Source organism: Saccopteryx leptura, chromosome 2 (genome assembly GCF_036850995.1).
Source record: "Saccopteryx leptura isolate mSacLep1 chromosome 2, mSacLep1_pri_phased_curated, whole genome shotgun sequence".
NCBI classification, from domain to species: domain Eukaryota; kingdom Metazoa; phylum Chordata; class Mammalia; order Chiroptera; family Emballonuridae; genus Saccopteryx; species Saccopteryx leptura.
In genome coordinates this window covers 372013514-372037906 of record NC_089504.1, presented here as the reverse complement: position 1 = coordinate 372037906, position 24393 = coordinate 372013514, and the positions used below count along the sequence as shown (strand labels likewise).

General features: G+C 36.8%; 1 protein-coding gene across 2 annotated transcripts in view; it reads left to right on the top strand.

The window, feature by feature from the left end:
* Positions 1-24393, top strand: part of ARHGAP32 (Rho GTPase activating protein 32) — a 249891-nt gene that overhangs the window by 174621 nt on the left and 50877 nt on the right. For both annotated transcript variants that reach the window (XM_066365224.1, XM_066365222.1), the window contains one exon: positions 3704-3785. In XM_066365224.1, the coding sequence (XP_066221321.1) occupies positions 3704-3785 (82 nt within the window). The remainder of the gene's footprint in view (positions 1-3703; positions 3786-24393) is intronic.

Sequence of the window (24393 nt, the reverse complement as noted above, 5' to 3'; positions counted from 1 at the left end):
TCCTCATCTACTCTAATCAATTCTAGGTTTTTATATTCAAGCTTGCTAGTTCTCTCTTTTATCTGGTCTTCTCTGTGTCCAATACTTCCTAATGCATTCTTCATCACATTTATTGAGTTCTTCAGTTTCAGATTTTCTGCGGTTTATTTTAAAAGAGTTTTAATCTCTTTAGTAAAGTACCCTTTCTGTTTATTAATTCTATTCCTGAGCTCATTGAACTACCTTTCTAAGTTTTTTAATATCTTGTTGAGTTCCTTCATTACTGCAATCTTGACTTCTCTGTCATTTCATTCACAGTCCCCTGACTTGGAGTTCGGTTGCTGGAAAATTGCCATTTTCTGTGTTACCTGTTGCTGTGGTTGTTCATGGTATCTGATGCATTGTCCTCTGCCTGTGCATGTGAGGCAGTGCCTTCCTTTCTTGTTTAGATACAATTTTGATCTTATCCATTCAATAGGTTGATAGAGGTATTTTTTGGTTTGTTTTCCAGTAGATGATGCTATAGCTCAATTTTTGTTTCTTTTACTTGTGCTAATTTCACCTTTAGGGTCCTCGTGGGAGGACATTGCTTGGTATGGAAATTGACTCATGGATGAACAGGAAAAGAGGGTGTTTTAGTTCTGTTTGGGTTACCTTCATTTGGGGGCACCATTACCATGGTGGGGGATGTGCCAGATGGAGGGGAAACCAAGTTTATGAGCCCAGAGTTCCCTGTGGGTACTGGCACCGCTGTGCTGTAGCCTGGGGGCTGTTGATACATGTCCTTTGCTGCCCCTAGTGGGTTCCTTCACAGTGAAGGGCAAAGTGGGGAATGGAGCTGGATTTTTGGGCACTGACACACTGCTTCTGCCCCTCTTATGCTCTGCTAGGTCTTAGTGTGGTGGCTGCACCCCAACTCCTCTATTGCTATCGAGCTGGCTGGGGCCACAGTGGGCACCAATGCCTATGGCTACCGCTCTGGTCTTTCCCTCATCCTTCCTTTCCTACATGTTTCAGTCTGCCCACCTTCAAGTGTACTTATGCATGGATTTCTCAGGTGTGTTGTGTATTGAGGAGAGGAACCTTTGTTGTATTAAAATGTCCAACTTGTAAATTTAAGGGGAAATAGAAAGCAGTCTTCTCACTCCACCATGATGCTGATATCACTCCCTATGGTGTTGATTTTATTATTATTATTTTTTTTGGTACTGATTTTTTTTATTATGAAAATATAGTCTGTTTGCCTTTCACAAATTTGTATAATCAACTTTTAAAAATAAAAGAAAAACCTGAATGGTTAAGACTATCTTTGGCTTCAAGAAACAGAAAAGTAAACAGAAAGGGTGACTGATTGCTACTGCTGAGTCAGCAGCTTTTATGATGCAATGATACTTAGGCAGAAGCCTCTGAGATAAACTTGGCCTTACTTTCAAGGTCAAATAAGGCTCCTTCAGACCCCAGCTTGATACTGATGACTGCATTCACAGCGAAAAGGAGACAAAGTCGTCACAGCAGCACTGTGTTTACATGTGTCATGGCTGCACCTGGATGGAAGGAGTCCGGGGAAGTCAATATTTAGTTCAGCTAATACTTAGCAATACCACACTTCATAATAAAGGATGACAGGAGAGCAGGGATTGAAGTTAGGCATTAGGTAAACCTGTTATAGATGTCTATGGTAGTACACATAGCATTTCCCCCATATATATAAACTTAATACATTGAGACAAACTTAAAGGGTGAAAATGTTACATATGTATTATATAGTTCCCCAAAGAAGTTCATTAAACTTTGATAAGTCTTTGTAAGAAGTGATAGAAAACTAGTTTTTATTTGTTGAAAGGTATTTGAATTTAGAAAGTAGGCTAGGTGCTTTCACACAATTATTGAACTATCTCATATTATCCCCATTGTTATAAATTTAAGAAACTGAGACAGAGGATAATAAATTTTCTCCAGACCATAGCACCTTAGTAAGTGGGTGAGCTAAGTTTAGAACCTGGTTTTTTCTCCATAGCAAATTGCTGAAATGTTTATAAATTGAAACGAATTAGACCTTTATGGAAATAATGACATTTGGTAGCGAGGAAACGTAAGTACGCACACACAGAAGGCGGTATTGCGTCCTGTGCGGTATTCACTCAACGAGGGCGCTGGAGCCCTCTGGGTCTTCCAGTGTCCGACACACTGGGATGATAATGGGTAGCATTTAACAAGTGTTTACTATGTGTATTTTGCTTACTTGTATCCATTGAATACTTGTAACAACCCTTATGAGCTAGGCACTAATTATTTTTAGATGAATAAACTGAAGCAAAGAGCCTAAGTTACAGACCCAGGATAGTAAGTAGCAGACCTAGAATTGAACCCAGGCACTCTTAGTCTTGAGGCTATACTGTTAATCATTATAACATTATAACATATACCCTCTCAAATAACTGATTTGTTTAAGAGAGAATGAGGAGGATTTTTCATGTTGATTGTTTTCTGTTTCTAACAAATCTTGAAAGGATTTCTACTTGTTTAGTTAAATAAAAAGTTCAATAAAATATGATACAGAATTTTACCAATAAAACAAATACTTAAATCCCAAACTCAAATCTTTCAAACAAAACTTATAGTTGTTATAACCCCTTTTTAGCTCATGATAACTGGTTACATCTTTATAATCTTAAGAATTACCATAGACTATTGATCCAGAGATTGAAATAATGCAGCAAATAAGTATGTGAAGATAATCCTGCACAGATGGAAATTGTGCAGCTCAGAATTTCATGATGAATCATACTCTTGGAAGAACATTGCATTCTTCCCCAGAGTCTGTCAACAGAGGGATGTAGAAAGTGATGTAATTTTCATATTTTAGCTTTAACATCTGCTGCATGGCAGCTCAATTATATTCTTATCTAAGGAAACATCTATAAATATTGGTAAAGATTTTCTTTTTACTTTTGTTTCCAGGCTGTTTATCTCTGTAGTCATTCAGTATCTCTGTGTGATTTGGTGCTGAGGATTTTCCTAAGATTCAGCCTTCTAAGGATTGACCTGTGCCATGAGTGATTCTACCAGGTCAAAGTGGTGTGGTTTTCAGAGCCAGATTCTGTCAACGTTGCTGAGATTGGTTGGCTCCATTCTCTCTCTCTTGCTTTCCCACGTATCCATGCACTCCTAGCTCTTTAACAACAGTAAGAACCAAGATTTTAAATGAGCAGTTCTTTAACCAATTTATTATAGTTTTGTCATTTTTCATGAACCTTGTGGAAGAACAAAGAGAAGGTTTACAAAAAAATTTGAATGTGACTCAGTGTAGGTTTTTAAAAAAATCATGGAGGATGTATTTTAAAAACTGACAGTAGAGATATTAACACAAGTAGATTGAAATTTCAGCAGAGTAAATTGTTAAGAGGTAAAAATTATACCTTTTTACATGCATTGAATAGGTTGGTATCAGATTCAATATTTTAATTGGTGTTAAAAAGTGTGAGAAATTAAAAGCTGAATCTTAAAAAGCAGACTTAGATTTTAGGCAATTAAAACATGTAACTCTATATACACGTAGCAACAGATTGTTTTATTTTTTGTTTTTGTAATTGGCGTCATCTGTGACCGAGAGTCTTGGAAGAATAGAATCACTTGGGAGGGACTGTGGAGTACTTTACTGGAAGTGAAGTGGCACTGTGGTCTGTTCTCTGGTTTAGAGTCTTCTCTTTGCTACTTTTCTTAGGTGGGACTCTTCCCTGGACACTGTGTTGAGTTAATTAATCAGAAGGTTCCCCAGTCGGTGACCAATTCAGTGCCAAAACCAGGTGAGTACACTTTTTCATTAGTGTGGTTATTTTACCAACTGCTTAAAGATGTAGATTTTCCCATACTTTATTTTGATATTTTTTGTATTTATGAACCTAAAATGCATCCTTAATATTATGTGGTTTTGATTTTAAGAGATTTTTATTTCTCAACTGATCATTTCACAGAAAGTTTACATGCATTCAAAATTTCAGACAATTTTGAAGAACTAGATGCCCCATTAAGCTTTGTCATTTGTTTTTAAAACTATATAGTAGGAACATAGCTTGTTAATGAAGAAAATGCTAAAAGAAAATAGTTTTATAGAACTGACATGGAGATAGTCTGATGAGCTGAAAATTAATAAAGTCAATGTAGATTTTCATGGTGCTTGTGCATTTTAAAACTATTGTAAACAGCATTTCTTACTTATATAGTATATTTACAGTGCTTTATAAATATGTGGAGTATTTTACAAATAAAACAATGTTAAAGTTCTGTTTTTATTGGGGTGATTTTATATTGGCAAATCCAGCAGCATATCTAGTCTGGAACTTTATTGTATGATATAATTAAAAAAAATTTCCCATTGATTTGAGAGAGAGAAAGAGAGAAAGAGAGAGAGAGAGGGAGAGGGAGAGGAGAAAGGGAGAGAGAGAGGCAAATCAACTCATTTCTCCACTTAGTTGTTTCATTTAGTTGTACATTCATTGGTTGTTTCTCATATGTGCCCTGACTGGGGATTGAACCCACAACCTTGGTGCTTCGGGATGAAGTTCTGTTCACTGAGCAACCCAGCCAAGGCCCTAAAATTTTCAAAAGAAATTAAAATCAAAGACGAAAAGATTTTGGAGGGAAGAAGTAGTACAGGGGTTATGAACAAGAGAGGTTCTGTAGGTTTGAAATGTTTAAGTTTTTATATGCACAGAAAGGTAAAAATAAACACAATGTTAAGACAGATATCTGTCTTAAGTTGCATTTAATAGGTACATGTACCTGTTCCAACTGACATAATAATTCAACTTAACAAATCTACTAAACCTATCTCGTTTGTAACCCGGACACTGCTTATAATCAGATGTGTTTTTCCTTGTAATAAATTCCCTCCACTCTTCACTGCCCTACCCGTTGCACTTTCCTTCAGTAAAAGAAAGCTAAGAAGAAAAACATTTCTGGGCCTTAGAATTTATTTGTACTGTTTTTCTTAGTGTATTTTCTAGGTTTAGTTTCTAAGTTTATTCTGAGTATTTTCCCACCTCTGCTCCCAAAGCATATACCAAACGACCTTTGATTATAGTATTCAGGTAAAAGTAAAGTGTAGTAACCTCTTTCAAACCTTATTTCTTCATAGAAGGTTAAGTAGTCAGTGCTCCAATTTTTCTCATACAAATTTAAAAATTTCAGACAGACTACATGAATTGTTTAGTAGGGAAAAGTACTTCAAAACAGTGTTTTCTGCAATTCTAGGGTCACGGTTCTCAGTCTTTTTTCAAGGTGTTTTAATGCTCTGTTAAATTCCCTTTAGTTGGGTAAATTTATGAAAAGACTTCCTCAGTGGGTACTTGGTCAGTCAATGTTCATTAGTGGTTCTGATGCCTGAAGGTTTCTTTCTCTTTAAATATGACATCAGTACCTTAAAAAAAGAATGCCATATCCATAAGCATGCATTACCCCAATCCCCCCACTCCCAGCTGAAGGAGCTACTGTCTGTCTCTATAGATTTCCCTATTCTAGACATTTTATATAAATGGAATCATATAATTTGTGATCTTTTGTGTTTGGCTTGTTTCAGTTAGCATAATGTGTTTAAGATTCATTTATATATCAGTACTTCGTGCTTTTTATGGCTGAATAATATCCCACTGTTTGGATAAACTATATTTTATTTATCACTTCATTTTGGGTCATTTCCTTTTCTGACTATTAAGAATAATGCTTCTATGAACATTTTTGTACAGATTTTTATGTGGATGTTTTCGTCTCTTAGTATATATCTAGGAATCAAATTGCTAGGCTATACAGCAACACTGTTTGACCTTTGAGAAACTGCCAAAGTGCTTTAACAAGTATCTGCACCTTTTTATGTTACCACTAGCAATGTATGAGAGTTACAGTTGCTCCATGTCCTTGTTAATATTGTTTTATTATTGCCATCTCAGAGGTTATGAAGTGGTATATCTTTGCAGTTTTGATGTGCAGTTCCTGATGGTTAATAATGTCTAGCATTTTTTATGTGCTTATTATCCATTTGCATATCTTTAGATAAATGTCTATTTAGATTCTTTGTTCTTAAATTTGGTTGTCTTTTTATTGTTGACTTGTAAGTGTCCTTTATATATTTGAGGTATACTTTATTTTAATGAGATAATATAGTTTGCAAGTATTTTCTCACATTTTTTGAGTTCTCTTTATTCTTGATGGTATTCATTGAAGCATAAAGGTTTTTATTTTGATGAAGCTCAATTTATTTTTTTCTATCAAGATTTACCTCTGAGTATTCTGTTAAGAAGTTTATAGTTTTAGATCTTAAATTTTAGCCTATGATCCATTTTGACTTAATTTTTGTTCATGGAGTGAAGTCTAAAGACCTCACTGTTGAAAAGATTACTTCTTCCCCATTACATTGTCTTGACTTCCCTGTAGAAAGTCAATTAATTGGCTGTAGCCATAGGAATTTGTTTTTGGACTTTCAGTTCTATTTCATTAATCTGTATGTTGGCTTTAAGGCAGAACCATGCTGTCTTGATTACTGTTGTTCTGTAGTAAAATTTGTAACTGGGAAGTCCTACTTTATTCTTTTTCAGGATTCATTTGGCTTTTCTGGGTCCCTTATATTCCATATGAATTTTAGAATCAGCTTCTCATTGTTCACAAAGAAGTCAGCTATGACTCTGAGAAGGATTGTATTGAATCTTTGTATCAATTTTGAAAGTATTACCATTTTATTAGTATTAAATTTTCCAATGCATGAACATGGGAAGTTATTCCATTTATTTAGACCTTTTATTAATTTTGTTAAATGTTTTGTAGTTTTCCATTTCTTTTATTAAATTTATTTTTATTCTTTTTGATGTGATTTTAAATGGAATTTTATTTTATTTTTTTATTCACAGCCAAGTATATAGAAATACAATTAATTTTTATATACAGGCAGTCCTGGAGTTATGAATGAGATAGGTTCTGTAGGTTTGAAAATGTTTTAAGTATTTATATACACAGATAGTGAAAATAAACACTATGTTAATAAGACAGACATCTAAGATGCATTTAACAGGTACACATGTACCTGTTCCAGTTTACCTACAAATTCAACTTCAGAACAAACCTACAGGACCTATTTTGTTCATAGCCCAGCAACTGCTTATATTAATTTTATATCCTGAAACCTTGTTGAAATGTTTATTCCAATAGTTGTTTAGTGGATTCCTTGGAATATTCTATTTACAAGACCGTGTTATCTGTGAATAGAGATTTTATTTTTCTGGATTTTCTCTCTTTTTCCTCCTCAATTGCTTTAGCAAGAACCTCTTATGTAATTTTGTATAAAAGGTTTAAAAATGGACATCCTTGTTTTGTTTCTGACCGTAAGAGAAGGCATCCTTCTCCTGTGAGGTTTTTGTAGATGCCCTTTATCAGGTTGAAGAAGTGCCCTTCAATTTTTAGTTTGTTGAGTGATTTTATCATAAAAGGGTGTTGGATTCAAATACTTTTCCACTTACTGAGATAATCATGACTCTTTGTAGCCAGTACTTTGAAGTTATTAAAATTTAACATAAAAATTTTATTGTGATTTTTTGTGTATTATTTTATACATTTCTGCTATATATGCTTAACTTTTAATGGCTTCCTCTTTGATAATTTTGCCTCAGATATGCTGTAAATTAAGTTTTTAAAAATTAGCATAATATTGGTATTAAACTGTATCAATCAAATACATTCTCATGTTTTGAATGAGAAAGTGACATTTCTAATTGTGGTTAGAAGCTTTTAAATTGAGAAAGCTAATCAGTTATTGCTGTTTCTGGGAAATAGGTTTCTCTTAATAGATTTGTATGGCATTGTAATTCTAAATTCATAATTGACATAAAATGACAGTATCCCTTCAAAAGCTAATATTTTATCTTTTGTGAACAGCACTGCAAGGTTGTCATAGGGAAATGTGCATTCTTAATACATTTTGTAAAGAATTATGTGAATTCTGTCCGCCTCGCTCTTCCTTCACACTTTAAAACTGTCTTTGCCTACAGTATTCAAACAACTTGAATGTTCTATTTATTTTTAACATTGCCATCTGTCACTGTTAGATGCCAAATCTGAAAGGTACAGCTATAGTTTGAGACTGAAATTTAAAGCTCCCTATATTATTACACAATAAGGGCAACAGAAAAATCTTCCCTTTGGAGCTCTTCTTAATGTTCTCAGTATGTTCAATTACTTGTGTACGTAAAAATAAAATTAATGCGTCACCATGTCCTACTTGGAGTTTACTGAGCAGTTGGATCTATTTATTGATTTCTTTCTTCAAGTTCTTAATGTTCTCAACTCTTATCTCTTCAGCTACTTCTTTTGTGCGATTTTCTGTCCCTTTACACATCCGACATCTTTGATATTGTCTCATATCCTCTCTTCTCAGTTTAGAAACTTTTTAGCGACCTACATCTTAAAGTTCACTAATTCTTCTCGCTGCGTGGCATCTCTCTCTCTCTCTCTCTCTCTTTTATAGACTTCATTCATTTTAGACAGAGGAGAGAGACAGGAAAGGGGGGAAGGAGCAGGAAGCATCAACTCCCATATGTGCCTTGACCTGGCAAGCACAGGGTTTTGAACTGGCGACCTCCGCGTTCCAGGGCGATGCTGTATCCACTGCGCCACCACAGGTCAGATGCTGCCTGACATCTCTTAAGCACGTCTAATAAATTTTAAATTCTTACATCATATGTTTCATTTCTAGGATCAACAATGTGTTCTTTTTATAGTTTCCAAGGTGGAATTCTCCATCTTTTGATATTATTTACCTTTTCCTCTAGAAAGAAAGAGAGAGAGTGGTGGGAGGAGGGAGAGAGAGGGCAGATGGTGGAGGAAGAAGGTGAAGGCAGAAGAAAAGCAAAGGTTACCCTTGAGGCATAAACTTCTAAAAATATGAAGGACTAGGAAATTTACACAAACTTTCCCTGAGAAGAGTTAGAAAATTTGGACAGAAATGAAAATATATTTATGAAGCATTTGAGAATTCATAAGGCAATAAACTATTACTAAGTAAGGTCCAGCAGAAGAAGGAAACTCAGTGGAGTGTGACCCCAGTGGGTGGAGATATTATTCCCCTAGTGTATCTGATGGTGGAGTAGAGAAAGTCCCAGTGCTGGGGGAACAAAAATTGGAGTTCAGAGCTCAATAAGGCAGAGTCAATGATAAACGCTCCAAGCTTTGAGTTGGAATTTTTGTGGAAACTGACAACTGATTCTAAATTTCATATGTAAATGCATAGCCAAAAACATTCAAGACAATTTTGAAAACACAAAAAGTGGGAAACTTTCTATAATAGATACCAAGATTTATTGTTAAAGCTTCACTAATTAAGATGCTGGTATTGATGCAAGGATAGATAAATAGATCAGTAGAACAGAATAGATTTTAGGAATGAGCCTGTGTATGTATATAGCTACTTGATTTATGATAAAAGTGACATTACAGAGCATTGTCAAAAAGACAGTCAGTTCAATAAATGGTGTTAGATGACCTGGACAGACTATGTACCTGATTCTTATTTAACTCCCTGCACATAATCCTTTCCAAGAGAATTATAGATCTACGTATGAAAGATAAAACTTTAAAAAGATAATACAGTAGAATATTCTTATGCCATATTTTCATGATCTTAGGTTATACATAAAACAGTAATCATAATTAAACAGCTTAATAATTAATATGTATAATACTATCATAATATGCTATTAAGAAAATGAACCATTAACTTCAATGAATAGATCTTGCAGACAGAAAATTAACAAGGAAATAGTGGCCTTAAATGACATATTAGATCAGCTGGATTTAATTGATTTCTTTAGAGCATTTCACCCAAAGCTGCAAATGTAAATTCTTTTCAAGTGCACGTGGAACATTTTCTAAGGTAGACCACATGTTAGGACACAAAACATATCTCAATAAATTTAAGATTGAAATCATATCAAGCGTCTCTGACCATAATGGTATAAAATTAGAAATAAATCACAAGAAAAAAACTGAAAAATAAACAAAGACATGGAGGCTAAATAACATGCTACTATTAACAATGAGATAAAGGAAGAAATGAAAAGATACCTGAAAGCAAATGAAAATAAGAACACAACACCACAAAAACCTATGGGACATACATAGCAAAGCAATCCTTCAAGGGGAATTTATAGCATTATAGGCCCACCTTAAGAAACAAGAAAACTCTCAAATAATCTAATTTTTACACTTAAAGGAACTTAGAAAAGAACAGCAAACAAAACGCAAGATCAGTCGGATGAAGGAAATAATAAAGATCAGAGAACAAATAAACAAAATAAAACTCGAAAAAGTAATATAAAGGATCAGTGAAACCAAGAGCTGTTTCTATGAAAACGTAAACAAGATTGACAAACCTTTAACCAAACTCATCAAGAAAAAAGAGAGAGGACTCAAATAAATAAAATCAGAAATGAAAGAGGAAAAGTAACAACACAAATGATATACAAATGATTATAAGAAAATAGTACGAACAACTTATGCCAACAAATTGAACGATCTGGATGATACGGGTAAATTCTTGGAAACATACAATCTTCCAAAAGTGAATCAGGAAGAATCAGAGAATCTGAATAAACAGATTACAACTAGTGAAATTGAAGCAGTATCAAAGAGCTTTCAACAAACAAAAGTCCTGAACCAGATGGCTTCACAGGTGAATTCCACCAAACATTCAAAGAACTAACACCTATCCTTCTCAAACTATTCTAAGAAACTCGAAAGGAGGAAAGACTCCCAAGCTTATTTTAGGAGACCAGCATTGTCCCTACTTCCAAAATTAGACAAAGACACTATAATTAAAAAGAATTATAGGACAATTTCCCTGATGAATATAGATGCTAAAATACTCAACAAAATATTAGCAAACCGGATCCAGCAATACATTAAAAAGATCATACACCATGATCAAGTGGGATTTATTCCTGGGATGCAAGGTTGGTACAATATCTACAAATCAATTAATGTGATACACTGCATAAACAAAATGAAGGATAAAAACCACATGATCATATCAATAGATGCAGAAAATGAGATAAATTTCAAGCACTCATTTATGATAAAAAATCTCAGCCAACTAGAAATGGAATATACCTCAATGTAATAAAGGCCATCTATGACAAACCCATGACCAACATCATATTCAATGGGCAAAAGTGCAAACATTTCCCTTAAAATTGGGAACAAGACAGTGATGTCTGCTTCCACCATTCTTATTCAACATAGTACTGGAAGTCCTAGACACATCAGTCAGACAAGAAGAAGAAATAAAAGGCTTCCACATTGGAAAGGAAGAAGTAAAACTGTCATTATTTGCAGATGATATGAGACTGTATATTGAGAACCCTAAAGATTCTACCCAAAAATACTAGAAATGATAAATGAATCCAATAAAATAGCACAAAATAAATATCCAGAAACCAGTTGCATTAAAAAAAATTCTGTTTTTAATTCATTTGAAAGAGAGAGAGAGAAAAAAAACACTGATTTGTTATTTTACTTATTTATGCATTCATTGGTTAACTCTTGTATGTGCCCTGACCAGGGATCAAACTTGCAACCTTGGCCTGTCAGGATGATGTTCTAATCACCTGAGCTACCCAGCCAGGGCCAGAAATCAGTTGCATTTTTATACACCAGTAATGAACCAGGGTCCAGCGGGAAGGCCAGTTTGACTAAAGCTGTGAATAAGGATGTGAGGTGAGGTCTTGAGGTGAAAAAGGATCATACTCTTGTTTGGGGCCTGGGTGCCACTGTTTCACTTTGGCTTTCATTTAAAATTACCGTAGATGGGAGACAGTAGGAAGTTTTGAGCAGTTGTTGCCTGACCTGGCTTTCCTTGTGGGAGCACTTTGGTTGCTGTGTGGAGGATAGGACAGGGCATGGGTAGAAGAAGAGAGCTTGGCAGTGCTATTGAAATGAGACCGGCAAGAAATGATGGTGGCTTAGACCAGGGGGTGGCTATGAAAGTGATAATATTTGCACATGTGCTATTGAACAGTTTGAATAACTCAGGTAATTTTTATAACAGTGGTTGTATGTCTTTTTATTGTCTTTCCTGTAAATTCTCTTGCAACCCCCCCATCCTCACAGATACCTACAGTTCTTTACAAGATGGCCTCCACGCATTTTATTCAATATGAGAGAAAAATAACAAATACTTCTCCTATGCCATAAACAGTCATTAGAAGACAAAACATGATGCTATGCAGTCAGCCATATTTTTTAGTTTTTATTTTGAAATAATTACAGCCTCAGAAGTAGTTTCAAAAACAGCACAGGGTTTCCATGGACTCAGGAAAAAAGCAACTTCTCCCAATGGTCATATCTTACATAATGATATAATATATTATCAAAACCAGAAAGCCGCCCTGGCCGGTTGGCTCAGCGGTAGAGTGTCGGCCTGGCGTGCGGGGGACCCGGGTTCGATTCCCGGCCAGGGCACATAGGAGAAGCGCCCATTTGCTTCTCCATCCCCCCCCCCTTCCTCTCTGTCTCTCTCTTCCCCTCCCGCGGCCAAGGCTCCATTGGAGCAAAGATGGCCCGGGCGCTGGGGATGGCTCCTTGGCCTCTGCCCCAGGCGCTAGAGTGGCTCTGGTGTGGCAGAGCAACACCCCGGAGGGGCAGAGCATCGCCCCTGGTGGGCAGAGCGTCGCCCCTGGTGGGCGAGCCGGGTGGATCCCAGTCGGGCGCATGCGGGAGTCTGTCTGACTGTCTCTCCCCGTTTCCAGCTAGAAAAAAAATAATAAAAAAAATAAAAAAACCAGAAAGCCAACATTGTTAAAATACTGGTTGTTGGTCAAATAAGTTTGTAAATATGATGTATGTGTTTGCTCGCTTATACAGTATGTTCATAAAGTCATGGTGCACTTTTGACCCGTCACAGGAAAGCAACAAAAGGTGATAGAAATGTGAAATTTGCACCAAATAAAAGGAAAACTCTCCCAGTTTCATACATATTCAGTGCAGTTTGATGTGGGCTCACGCACAGATTTTTTAGGGCTCCTTAGGTAGCTATCCCGTATAGCCTCTACAGACTCATCACTGACTGATGGCCTACCAGAACGGGGTTTCTCCACCAAACTGCCGGTTTCCTTCAACTGCTTATCCTACCGAGTAATGTTATTCCTATGTGGTGGCTGTTGGGCAGATAAAATGTATTATGCTCACTTTGTTAAAGAGGCCGTTGCCCAGGTGATATTAATGTGTGTTGAGAATCCTTGTAGCCTGGGGCTTGGTTTTGGGATTAAGCCTGTCCCACCCTTTTTGGTGTGAGGTGGTCCAATCCTATCATGCCTCAGAGAAGTGACTTTGTATTAGAGACTTCCCTATTTTGTATATTGGATTAGAGGTTGTGAAGCTACAATATAAAATGGGGGCAGAACGAGAGTTTGCTCTCTTGGTTCCTGGGATGATTAGCATGAGAGAGTAGAGCCAGCAGCAGAAGGAGGCCACGTGGAGGAGGCCAGAAGAAGCAGCTAAGATGGCGGAGTGCCGAGTGAGATGCCAGTTTGTGTAGAGTTTGTATCTGGGATAAGGAAGGAGATGGGGAACAGAGGAGAATAAGTCTGGTGAGCTAGAAACCTTTGATTCTAGGAAACTCGGATAAGTCAGTAGCTTTGAGAGCACTGAATGTGACTGGGTTTTGGAGCCCAGTGTGTATGTTTTACTTGCCCGCTGGGTGCAAGCTAGAATTAAAGACTATGGCCCACCAGTTTGTGGCTCCGTTGTGGCCATGGCTCCTGGCTTTACAGTGGCGCTTCATTATAAACGCGCCGATATTCACGTTGCACTTTGGTCATGGATTCAAATTTAGCGAGCCACAGAACACACTGAACTTTCCTCTGTACCATCCACATCTCGACTGGCATGGCCGTGGGCTGCTCTGCTGTATACACGGTGTTACGCCATCATCTGTGCACGCGTACATGCTGCCACATCATCCTACAGAAACTGGGAGGTTTTTCCTTTTATTTGGTGCAGATTTCACATTTCTATTGTCTTTTATTGCTTTCCTGTGACCAGTCAAAAGTGCACCATGACTTTACGGACACACTGTATTATAGTTTGCATTGGGAGCTGGGCAACACCAGATATAGTGGTCTGTGAAGTTGCAGGTTGCCTTCCTGATTGGGAGGGGCCATTGTCTTAACTAATGTTTACTGGAAGGGAGATTCTGCCCCCTCCACAGAGGGATGTGGGAGGATTTCTTCTTTCTTTCCTCCCTGATCCCTTGCCCTCCTTGGGAAAAGCAGGTTTTCTGCGTTTCCATTGGCTTCTCTTGTGGCTTGCCTGTCTTGGTGGAACACCAATAAACAGAATGCCCCACCATCCTCCGACTCCATCGTTTCTTTACCATCTGCCTAAATTTAATGATAAGGTGACCAATTGTCCTCCTTTAGGGAGGATAGTCCTTCTTTTGTAAGTTCCGTCCTCCCTTGAAAAGTGTCCTCCTTTTTGATATTGGAAGACTAATCTGTAAATGTCTGTATTTGATTGATGCAGAGTCAATCCATCGCGTGTGATATATTTGTAACTAAATGAGTACTTTTTTCTTATAATTATTAAAAATTAATAGGCCTATAAGCATAATTACTATATAAAATATTACAAATGTTTTTATTATGCATTTATCATATTATAGTATATTGTTGCAATGAATAAAATTTTTTTTATTTACAATACTCTTTTCTTCAATTTATTTTTGTCCTCCTTTTCATTGTAAAAAAGTTGGTTACCTTGTGTAAAGCCAGTGGCCACGGCCAGGGCCACCATCACAGCAGCCTGGCCCATGCAGGTTCGCATTGGATTCGGGCAGTTAGTAAAGAAACAACGGAGCCACAAACTGGTGGGCCATAGTCTTTAATTCTAGCTTGCACCCGGCGGGCAAGTAAAAACATACACTGGGCTCCAAAACCCACTCACATTCAGTGCTCACAAAGCTACTGACTTATCCGAGTTTCCTAGAATCAAAGGTTTCTAGCTCACCAGACTTATTCACCTCTTTCCCCATCTTCTTCCTTCTCCAGCGTCAAACTGCACAAACTGGCCTCTCACTCAATACTCCGCCATCTTGGCTGCTTCTCCTGGCCACATGGCCTCTTTCTGCTCTCTGCTCTGCTCCCTCTGCTCTCTCATGCTAATCATCCCAGGAACCAAGAGAGCAAACTCTCGTTCTGCCCCCATTTTATATTGTAGCTTCACAACCTCTAATCCAATATACAAAATAGGGAAGTCTCTAATACAAAGTCACTTCTCTGAGGCATGATTGGATTGTACCACCCCACATCAAAAAGGGTGGGAAAGGCTTAATCCCAAAACCAAGCCCCAGGCTACAAGGATTCTCAACACACATTAATATCACCTGGGCGACGGCCTCACGTGGGCAGTGCCATTTTTAACAAAGTGAGCATAATACATTTTTTCTGCCCAACACCTTGTTAATGAGAACCTGCATGTGAATGGCCACAATTGCAGCAGCGGCCCCTAGCCTTACACTGGTGAACTAGATTACAGGACCTACTCCAAGTTCAGAGCTTTTGCACACACTCATTTGTCTTACCACGTGTTTCTGTGTGGTGTAGAGTATAGCCTTTTGGTTTCAGGTCTGAGTTATTGTTATTAAGTAATTCTGCACCCAGGCAAACCATTGTCGAATTTGTTTATTCCAATCTGTGTTATATGTTAGGTAATATGAGAGGATTATGAGTTGTACTATGTACTCCCAAAATGGCTTTTTTTTTTTTTTTTTTTTTTACAGAGACACAGAGAGAGTCAGAGAGAGGGATAGATAGGGACAGATAGGCAGGAACGGAGAGAGATGAGAAGCATCAATCATTAGGTTTTCGTTGTGACACTTTAGTTGTTCATTGACTGCTTTCTCATATGTGCCTTGACTGTGGGCCTTCAGCAGACCAAGTAACCCCTTACTCAAGCCAGCGACCTTGAGTCCAAGCTGGTGAGCTTTTGCTCAAACCAGATGAGCCCGCACTCAAGCTGGCGACCTTGGGGTCTTGAACCTGGGTTTTCTGCACCGCAGTCCAACGCTCTATCCATTGCCCCACCGCCTGGTTAGGCCAAAATGGCTTTTCTATAGCATAGATTTCCCCTGCCCCTTCTGTCTTGTCTTCCACTTTCTTTATCTCTTTCCCATACCCTTCGGCTGATGTCTGCAGTACTAACCACGAGAAGGATGGGAAGAATAAACTTTAAAAGTCTCATTTTGCCCTGGACGGTTGGCTCAGCGGTAGAGCGTCAACCTGGCGTGCGGGGGACCCAGGTTCAATTCCCGGCCAGGGCACATAGGAGAAGCACCCATTTGCTTCTCCACCCCCACCCCCTCCTTCCTCTCTGTCTCTCTCTTCCCCTCCCGCAGCCAAGGCTCCATTGGAGCAAAGATGGCCCGGGCGCTGGGGATGGCTCCTTGGCCTCTGCCCCAGGCGCTAGAGTGGCTCTGGTCATGGCAGAGCGACGCCCCGGAGGGGCAGAGCATTGCCCCCTGGTGGGCAGAGCATCGCCCCTGGTGGGCATGCCGGGTGGATCCCAGTCGGGCGCATGCGGGAGTCTGTCTGACTGTCTCTCCCCGTTTCCAGCTTCAGAAAAGTACAAACATATATATATATATATATATTTATATATATATAAAGTCTCATTTTTGTATTCAGTGGAATCTGTAAATCCACAGCTTTTTCACTGGTAAAAATTAACATGTTTTGTTCTTGCCACATGTTAGAATTCTCTGTGGTCTTTTATATTTTAAAATCACATCAATTCATTGTTTTTTTTTTATCGTGGCCTACCATTTATGAACAATATTGTATTCAGAATCATATTCAGAGAAGGAGGACGGAATGAATTTTCATCAGCTGCAGATGATTTTGGCAAGGTGCATGATAAATACCCCTGAGCATCTCGAATTTGACAGTTCCTACCTGTGTGACCTTGGCAGTTGCTTAATCCCCCTGTCTTGGTTTCCTCTTCTATAAAATGGGAATAATTTTATCATTAACTTCATAGGGTTATAATGGAGATGTAAAGGATGCAGAATCATTGTAACGTTATTGTGTTTATTAAAAACAAGTTTCGCCTGACCTGTGGTGGCGCAGTGGATGGGGCATCGACCTGGAAATGCTGAGGTCGCCCGTTCGAGGCTCTGGGCTTGCCTGGTCAAGGCACATATGGGAGTTGATGCTTCCAGCTCCTCCCCCCTTCTCTCTCTCTGTCTCTCTCTCCTCTCTCTCTCCTCTCTAAAAATGAATAAATAAAATAAAAAAAAAACAAAAACAAGTTTCTCAGTGTGGATTTATATTGGTATTAGTAAAGTCATTTGGAACAGAACATATATTAATCTTTTCCAATTCATTTATTCTTCAAATAATTCTAATAGGGTTAACACAATATCTAGTACTGTTATTTAGTTTAAATATTGAATCTCTTCAGTATTTAGATAAGCCAAGTTACATTGTTAACCCTTGGTGGGTGTATAAAGGAGGAGGCCATACTCAGGAAAGTATGTTTAATTCTAGATTTTAAATTCTGAAAGGAAAAAAAAAAAACACTTTATTTTTTACCCCTTATAGATGCTTAAGAGGTTGTTGTCTCTCAGGGTTTTTCACACAGAGGAAGTATAAATTGATACTTTTTAAAAACATGTTATTAGAACAAAAACCACAGCGTATTATTGGCAAAGATATTAAAGGGTATGTTTTCTTAGCCTGTTGCTGCTATTTTAATGATTCAGCCTTTAACTGGCAATACTTCCTGAACGATCAATTACTTCTTTTATTTATTTGGGCCTTAAATTCATACTGTTGTTTTCTGAGCAGGAAGTATTCACCTGTGTAAAGTTGATGGGTGGAGCTATACTGGTGAAGCTCGTTCGGCAAGTGTGAGTTCGGGCTGGGGCATTTCCGTGGTGTTGCAAAGCAGTTCGTGCTGAGAAGGAAAGAAGGATTAAGCTCCTATGAAGGCGAGAGCTCCCGCCCCCCCCACCCCTTGCCACCCACTAGCCTGCTAGGCTTGCCTAGCTACCAAAAGCAGCCCAGAGTACAGCTGATGGGGGCTCTGGAAGCAGAGTGGGAGCCTAGAAGTGCTGTGGAGATTCGAGTCAGAGTTACCCTGTGCTGGGAAAGGTCTGAGCCAGTGTGATTCTGCTTCATTCTGTACGCTTTTCCATGCAAGGCAGAGCTGTGTATCCTGTGGAATCGACTGTTAAGTGCAGTCATTTGGAATAATCTTAAGTATTGATCCTAAAACCTGTGCCGCAGCAAAAGGTAAGTCTATCTCAATCAGTTATTCAAAATGCCTCCACCACCATTCAGAATATTTTACTGAGACTGTTTTTATGTTATATTTGGGCATATGTGTCCTTGGTTGCTTTTAAGTGAATGGTTAATTTTTGGACTGTCCAGAAATTGAATAATTTAGCCTTCATGTCTGTGGGAGAGGATCATTTTCTTGCAGTAGATTATGGCACAGAGGTCTGGGGCAATGTACCTCTTTCCTGGCCAGGCGTTAGCCATTCTGCGTTTTAAAAGCAGATTGTTTCTTAATGTTTTCCAGACCTTAGGTTAATGTACAAAAGTCTTCATGATTAAAAGATGCTACCTTTGTTTCATAAGCCACCAGTGTACATCATATTTAAATTTTTTTCCTACTGGTTTAATATTTTATAGGCAGCACTGGTTTACTAAAAAGAACTTGGTAGACTGTTTAAACAGGCTGTTCAAATTAGCTTAAAGAAGTAACTCTCCTGCCCATTTACCTTCAAATACTGTGTTTTTACCCCCTCATTGTAATAAATAAAAATCACCATCTCTGTCCATAAAATATTTGTATTTACTCTTTTTTTCCTTGCAGAGATTTTTTTTTTACCAATAAAGCAGTCGTGCAAATCTATATGGTGCTTCTATAAACCTTTTCATTGAGATAACATGAGCACCAGAATTTTCTCTTAAGTCACAGATCAGCCCTGTTAGAATTTGAACACTTCCTCCCAGGAATGTTCTATTACTATTTAAATTATATCAATATTTTAATTTTTAAAACCATAAGTAGGGGAGTTTCAAATTTTAGAGTTATTTTTCAGTATCAACTTAAAAAAACACCACCCTATAATTCATGTGTTAATAATTGGAGACCAGAACTTATTATCTCTTTTAAAGCATTATGTAATAATGCTGTACATGGTTTTCAGTAAAAGGGCAGAAACCTAAGGTTTCTTGGGTGAGTTTTCCATGTAAGATAATCACAGGAGGGAGGACTAGAAAGTGATGCCATGTGTGTGCTCACCTTCCTGAGTGATCTCAGCCCAGGGTTTGGGATGTATAACCAGATTCCATGGACCCTAGTTTGGAAGGCTGACTCAAGTTCTGGTTAGCTCTGTACAATAGAGGATTCTAAAAGTTTTCAGACCCGGTGAAGGAAAATTACAGTAATAAAAATAACCCCTGTCCATTGACCCTTACTGAGTTAGTGCTTGGCATATATATAGTTTCATGAAAGAATTAGAGTAACCCTGAGAGGTATGTGTTCTTATTGTCATTCTCATTGTGTATTTGAAGGAATTGAGACAACTAGGTAATTTGTGCAAGATCTCGCAAATTGAGAATTGATGAGAGTGGATCTAAACCCTCAGGTCTGTCTGTCTGTCTGTCTGCCTCAGAAGCGCATGCCCTTGTTCCTAATGTTAAAAGTTAGATAGTTTTGTCAGGGCAAAATGCTGACTTTTGCTTTTAATGGAGTCTTCCTCGTCAGTTCAGTGCTCCCATAGAAACTGTGCCCTCCAGCTTCTGAAAGAAAAAAAAAGAAGGAAAAATGAACAAAAGCACCTACGATCTTATCAGTGTCCTACACCAAACTCCAAAGCTTCAAGTACAAAAAATTATATGATATCAAAGTAAATATGATTATATTTAATCTAATAAAAAATTTTAAGATGAGAGTTGTCACACTGTTAAGATTAAGGTTCTAAATGTTCTAATTTCTAAAAATTCACATAGTACTTTTGATTGTCCTCTTACCTTTGATGTTACGAATTTTTAGGAGTGTATAGTTATTGAATTTTAATTTTTATTACAGAGTATATATCAATATTTTTCTTCCTATGATAGTAATAGTTTTTAAACTTTCATTAAACAGTACTAGTTCATCTTTGAAAAATAAGAACCCAGAACATTTTTTCATTCTTAGCAGCGATGCCTTCCCAGCCTGCATATCATACCCGCTCCAGGGTGCTAGGATCCTTCCATGTCAGGAATGTATATCCACATCATGTTTCCTCCCACTCCCCTCTGCTGAAATGCAGATCTCTTTGTTCTGGATTTAGAAATGTAGTTAGTCAGAGGCTTACATAACTGAAGTGGTAAAGTCACCAAGTTAAATTTTTCTTTTTTACTTTTTTTTTTATAAAATTAAAGAACAAAGCCAACCACTTATTAAAAATTTTAACTTATATTTTAAAATAAGTATCAGTTTTAGAAAGAAAAATGTATAGCTCATATATATCTCCCTAAAATCACACAAACTACTTTGAAGTCTTCTTTGATACTTAGGACTGAAATTGTGGCTTCTGGAAGAGCAAATATATCATGTAAATAATAGGAGTGTCTTATTTGAACCCGGTGACCTTTTCCCAGGAGAATTGTGATTTTTAAGATCTAACATATCACGCCCTTTCTAATTTATAACTGTTACTCTAGAAAGTGGTGCAGCAAGATGTTGCTTTGCTTTCATTCTTAAGCAAGCGAGAGAAGGAGATACAGAAAGAGATACATTTTTATTCAAGTAGGAAATATTTTAAGTAACCACAAGCACGTCATGCCACATAAGAGTTGTGCTGGGTATTCGGAAGAAGCAGTTTGTTGCTTGCTTTCTGCTTCTCTTTTTCCAAGTGAATTATTCTTACCTGAAAAAGTTCTCTGAAATTTAACACAGATTTATTTTGTGGTTCCTTAGCGTCCTCCATCTGAATTCCAGTTAGTAAGGCCTTTTGAAATGCCTCCTCTTCTCTCATAAGTAAATGGCAGCCAGTTTGACTTATGTAACTGTTAGTAGCTTTCTAACTTTTCCATCAAGAACCATTACTGTCAGTGCTATTTTTAGTTTAGCATTGCACGTACAGGACATTTCTCAAATACCTGGTTTCCTCCCCTTGAGGTCGGAATGCACAGACATCAAACTGTTCCAGTCGTCTGCATTCCAGACCTCATCCCTGAGCTGGTCCCGGGCATTTTTCTGGTAGTCCCTTGCAGCTGTTGCATGTATCAATTAGAGAATCGTGTTTTTTCTCTTCCAAAACTGTTCATGATGCATTGATAAGAAAATGATTATATACTTCCTTTCACAGTAATTTCAACAGTACATTAAGATTTAAAACTTGAATTTACTTAAAGACTTTCTTGGGCATCTTGAGGGGGTGAGAAGCCATGGCTGAAACTGCTGTGTCGTGCTTTAAAAGTGAGGAATAAACTGAGCAATTCCTCAAGACAGAATTTTGCATTCTGAGTATCGTCCTGGCAGAATTTAAGTTTTCAGAAGTTGAAAACCTATAGATAATATTTACCTTTTTCCCCCTTACTAGACTGAATTCTTAAACCTAGTTCAAAAATTAATCTCTATAAAGAATATGGCATTTTCTAATAAAAAAACAATATTCCAAATGACCGTTGTACTGTTCACCAGGGTCTTCGTAGCAAATAAATCAAAGCAACAAACAGTAGTATATTATATGACATAATCAACAACCATGAAGGCTTCAACAATTAAAGCTGGGACAATTACGCAGTAAGTCCTGGAAACATAAGTGTGCTGTGTAAGTCATTAAAGGACTTCTTACTACTATTCTAAATTTTCATGGGGAAAAGTCAATAATTTAAATTAATTAAATTTTAAAAGTGCTAAGCTTAATATACTATACATAAAGCAGTAACATTTAACAGTGATCATTTTATCTTAAAATTTATACTAACTCTTTCCAAGATGATTTAGAAAGCCTAATATATTTTTTTAAATACTACTAACCAATGGTTTTAAATGATGTCTTTTTTTTCCCTCCTGATAAATTTTCCTAAAGCAACAACATTTTCCACAGACTTCTATGCTTTATACTTTCTCAGTGCCTCATGATTTCTCAGGTATTTTCACTGAAATCTATAATTCAAAAATTACTTGGGTAAACTCCTTTTTCTTTCATTAAACTGTGATTTAAACTGGTTAATTACCTTGTCTAAAATCTTACATCAGGTTATTGGCAGAATTAGAGGACTAAAACTCTTTATCTTCACATTTTCACTTGCTCATGCCTGGCCAATAATGGGCACAATTGGATGGATGACCTTCAATTATTGGAAAGGCACAAAAGTTTTCAATTATTAGGACATTGGTTCAAGGATGTATTTCTACATCTTCAAATAGAATCGTTAACATTTTATGCATACTGAAAATTTTTATCATATACAAAAGCTATGTATAAGGTCTACCGGAAAGTTCTGTCCGTTTTTGGAATAAAACAAAATACAAATTTTTCTTACTGTCAGTAAACTTTATTAAATAATATAATTGCCATTATTATTAATGATTTCTTGCCAGCGTGAGGGCAATCTGTATATCCCATTTTTGAAAAATGTTTTATCTTTTGATGCGAAAAATTGAACCAGTGCTTGTTTGATATCTTCTTCATTTTTGAATTTTTTGCCCTTCAAAAAATTTTGTAAGGACAAAAACAAATGATAGTTGGAGGGTGCTAAGTCCAGGGGATATGGTGGATGCGACAGGCATGCTTCTGTAGCATTTCTTCCTTGTTGAAATTCATAAAAATTACAGTGACATAAATGAACTTTATCAGTAGCCATGGGTACACTATTGCTTCACACATAAGACTAACGTGAATCAACTTTGTTTTAGTTAATTTGCTACGTCAGTATGTATACATTAAGTGATAAAAATAGAGAGGCACAGATGCAGCAAATAAACGTGCTTACATGTCAAAACTTGTGATAGAAACGGACAGAACTTTCTGGTAGACCTTATATATAGATATTACAGGATAGTACCTGATATACTAAAGTAAAGGAATTAAATAGGAGTACTAAGTCATCTTGATAATTAGAGCTGGATATTAGAGAGGAGAGGGAAGGTATAAAGTGTCACTCTGAAAACCCTTTTAACATTTAGAAGTCATTACATTGAATGTAATGGGAGATTAATTAGATTTTATTTAAGATACCTGTTCTTATGACAAATTATTATGGACTAGATTCTGGTGATCTGATATACTGGTTTATATTTTGAAATTAAATAATTTAGAGCATGATGCTAACAAACTGAGTTTGAATTAGCTAACACATTTAAAATATTGGCACATAATAAGCACTCAATAAATGTTAACTAAACTATAGTTATTGCCATGATATTGCTGTAGTTTCTGGAGTTTCTTTCAATTTTTGTTAGATACCTATTAAGATTCAGTATTTCTTTTTCTTCGTCTTGCCTTTGTAGGACTGGGAACAGGCCAGTGAGTGGAGCCAAGGACAGGGCCATCTCACACAAACTGACCAGAAGATTTACAGAGATAAAAATAGTCAGTGGTAGAATTTCTTATACACGTCCTTATTTCATCAAATAAAAACTTACTCTGAGTTTGGTTTATAAGAAATTCCTTTACTCTGATTTGAAGGGAGTTTTTCATTAACACCAAAAAATAAATAAATAAATAAAAACACATCAAAATCATTCAACTGTATTTTCAGTTATTGGCTTAAAGAACTTACTTTAATATCATTATTTATTCTCAGAGCTTTATTTATATTAAAGCTCTTTATATTATGAAAAAAGTTATCAATAAGCAGTTCTATATTTTAGTTACTAGAAAAATATCTATAATTTAGTTAATATTTGATTCACTTGTTAGAATATTGCTCATTTATCTAGAAATTTGTCTCTAAAAGGTTTGTTCAGTTGCTATTCTAGTGGATCATAGACTAATTTCTGAGTCCTTTATTTTCAAATAAAAGCTTTGGTGGTTTAAACTAATTGGATATACTCAAAGCAATGAACTAAATAAGAATTGTCGCACATTTTTCCTGCATAAGAGCTGACTAAACCAGTTCAAAAGCTCTGTTTCTCAGTTGTCCAAAGATCCTCTCGGGGCATATGACAATTCATGTTAAAACTAAATCAATTCTTGTATTTACCAGTATTCTTTTGAATAATTTGAAAATAGTAAGTACCAGTTAATTTGAGCTATTTATTGAAGACCGTAAATGTTAAAGCTTTGCTGCTATGTAAGGCATCAGCAACCTATTACAGTATTTTCTGGTTTTAGAAATCTTTGTCTATACTTGTACCCTACAGATTTTTTTA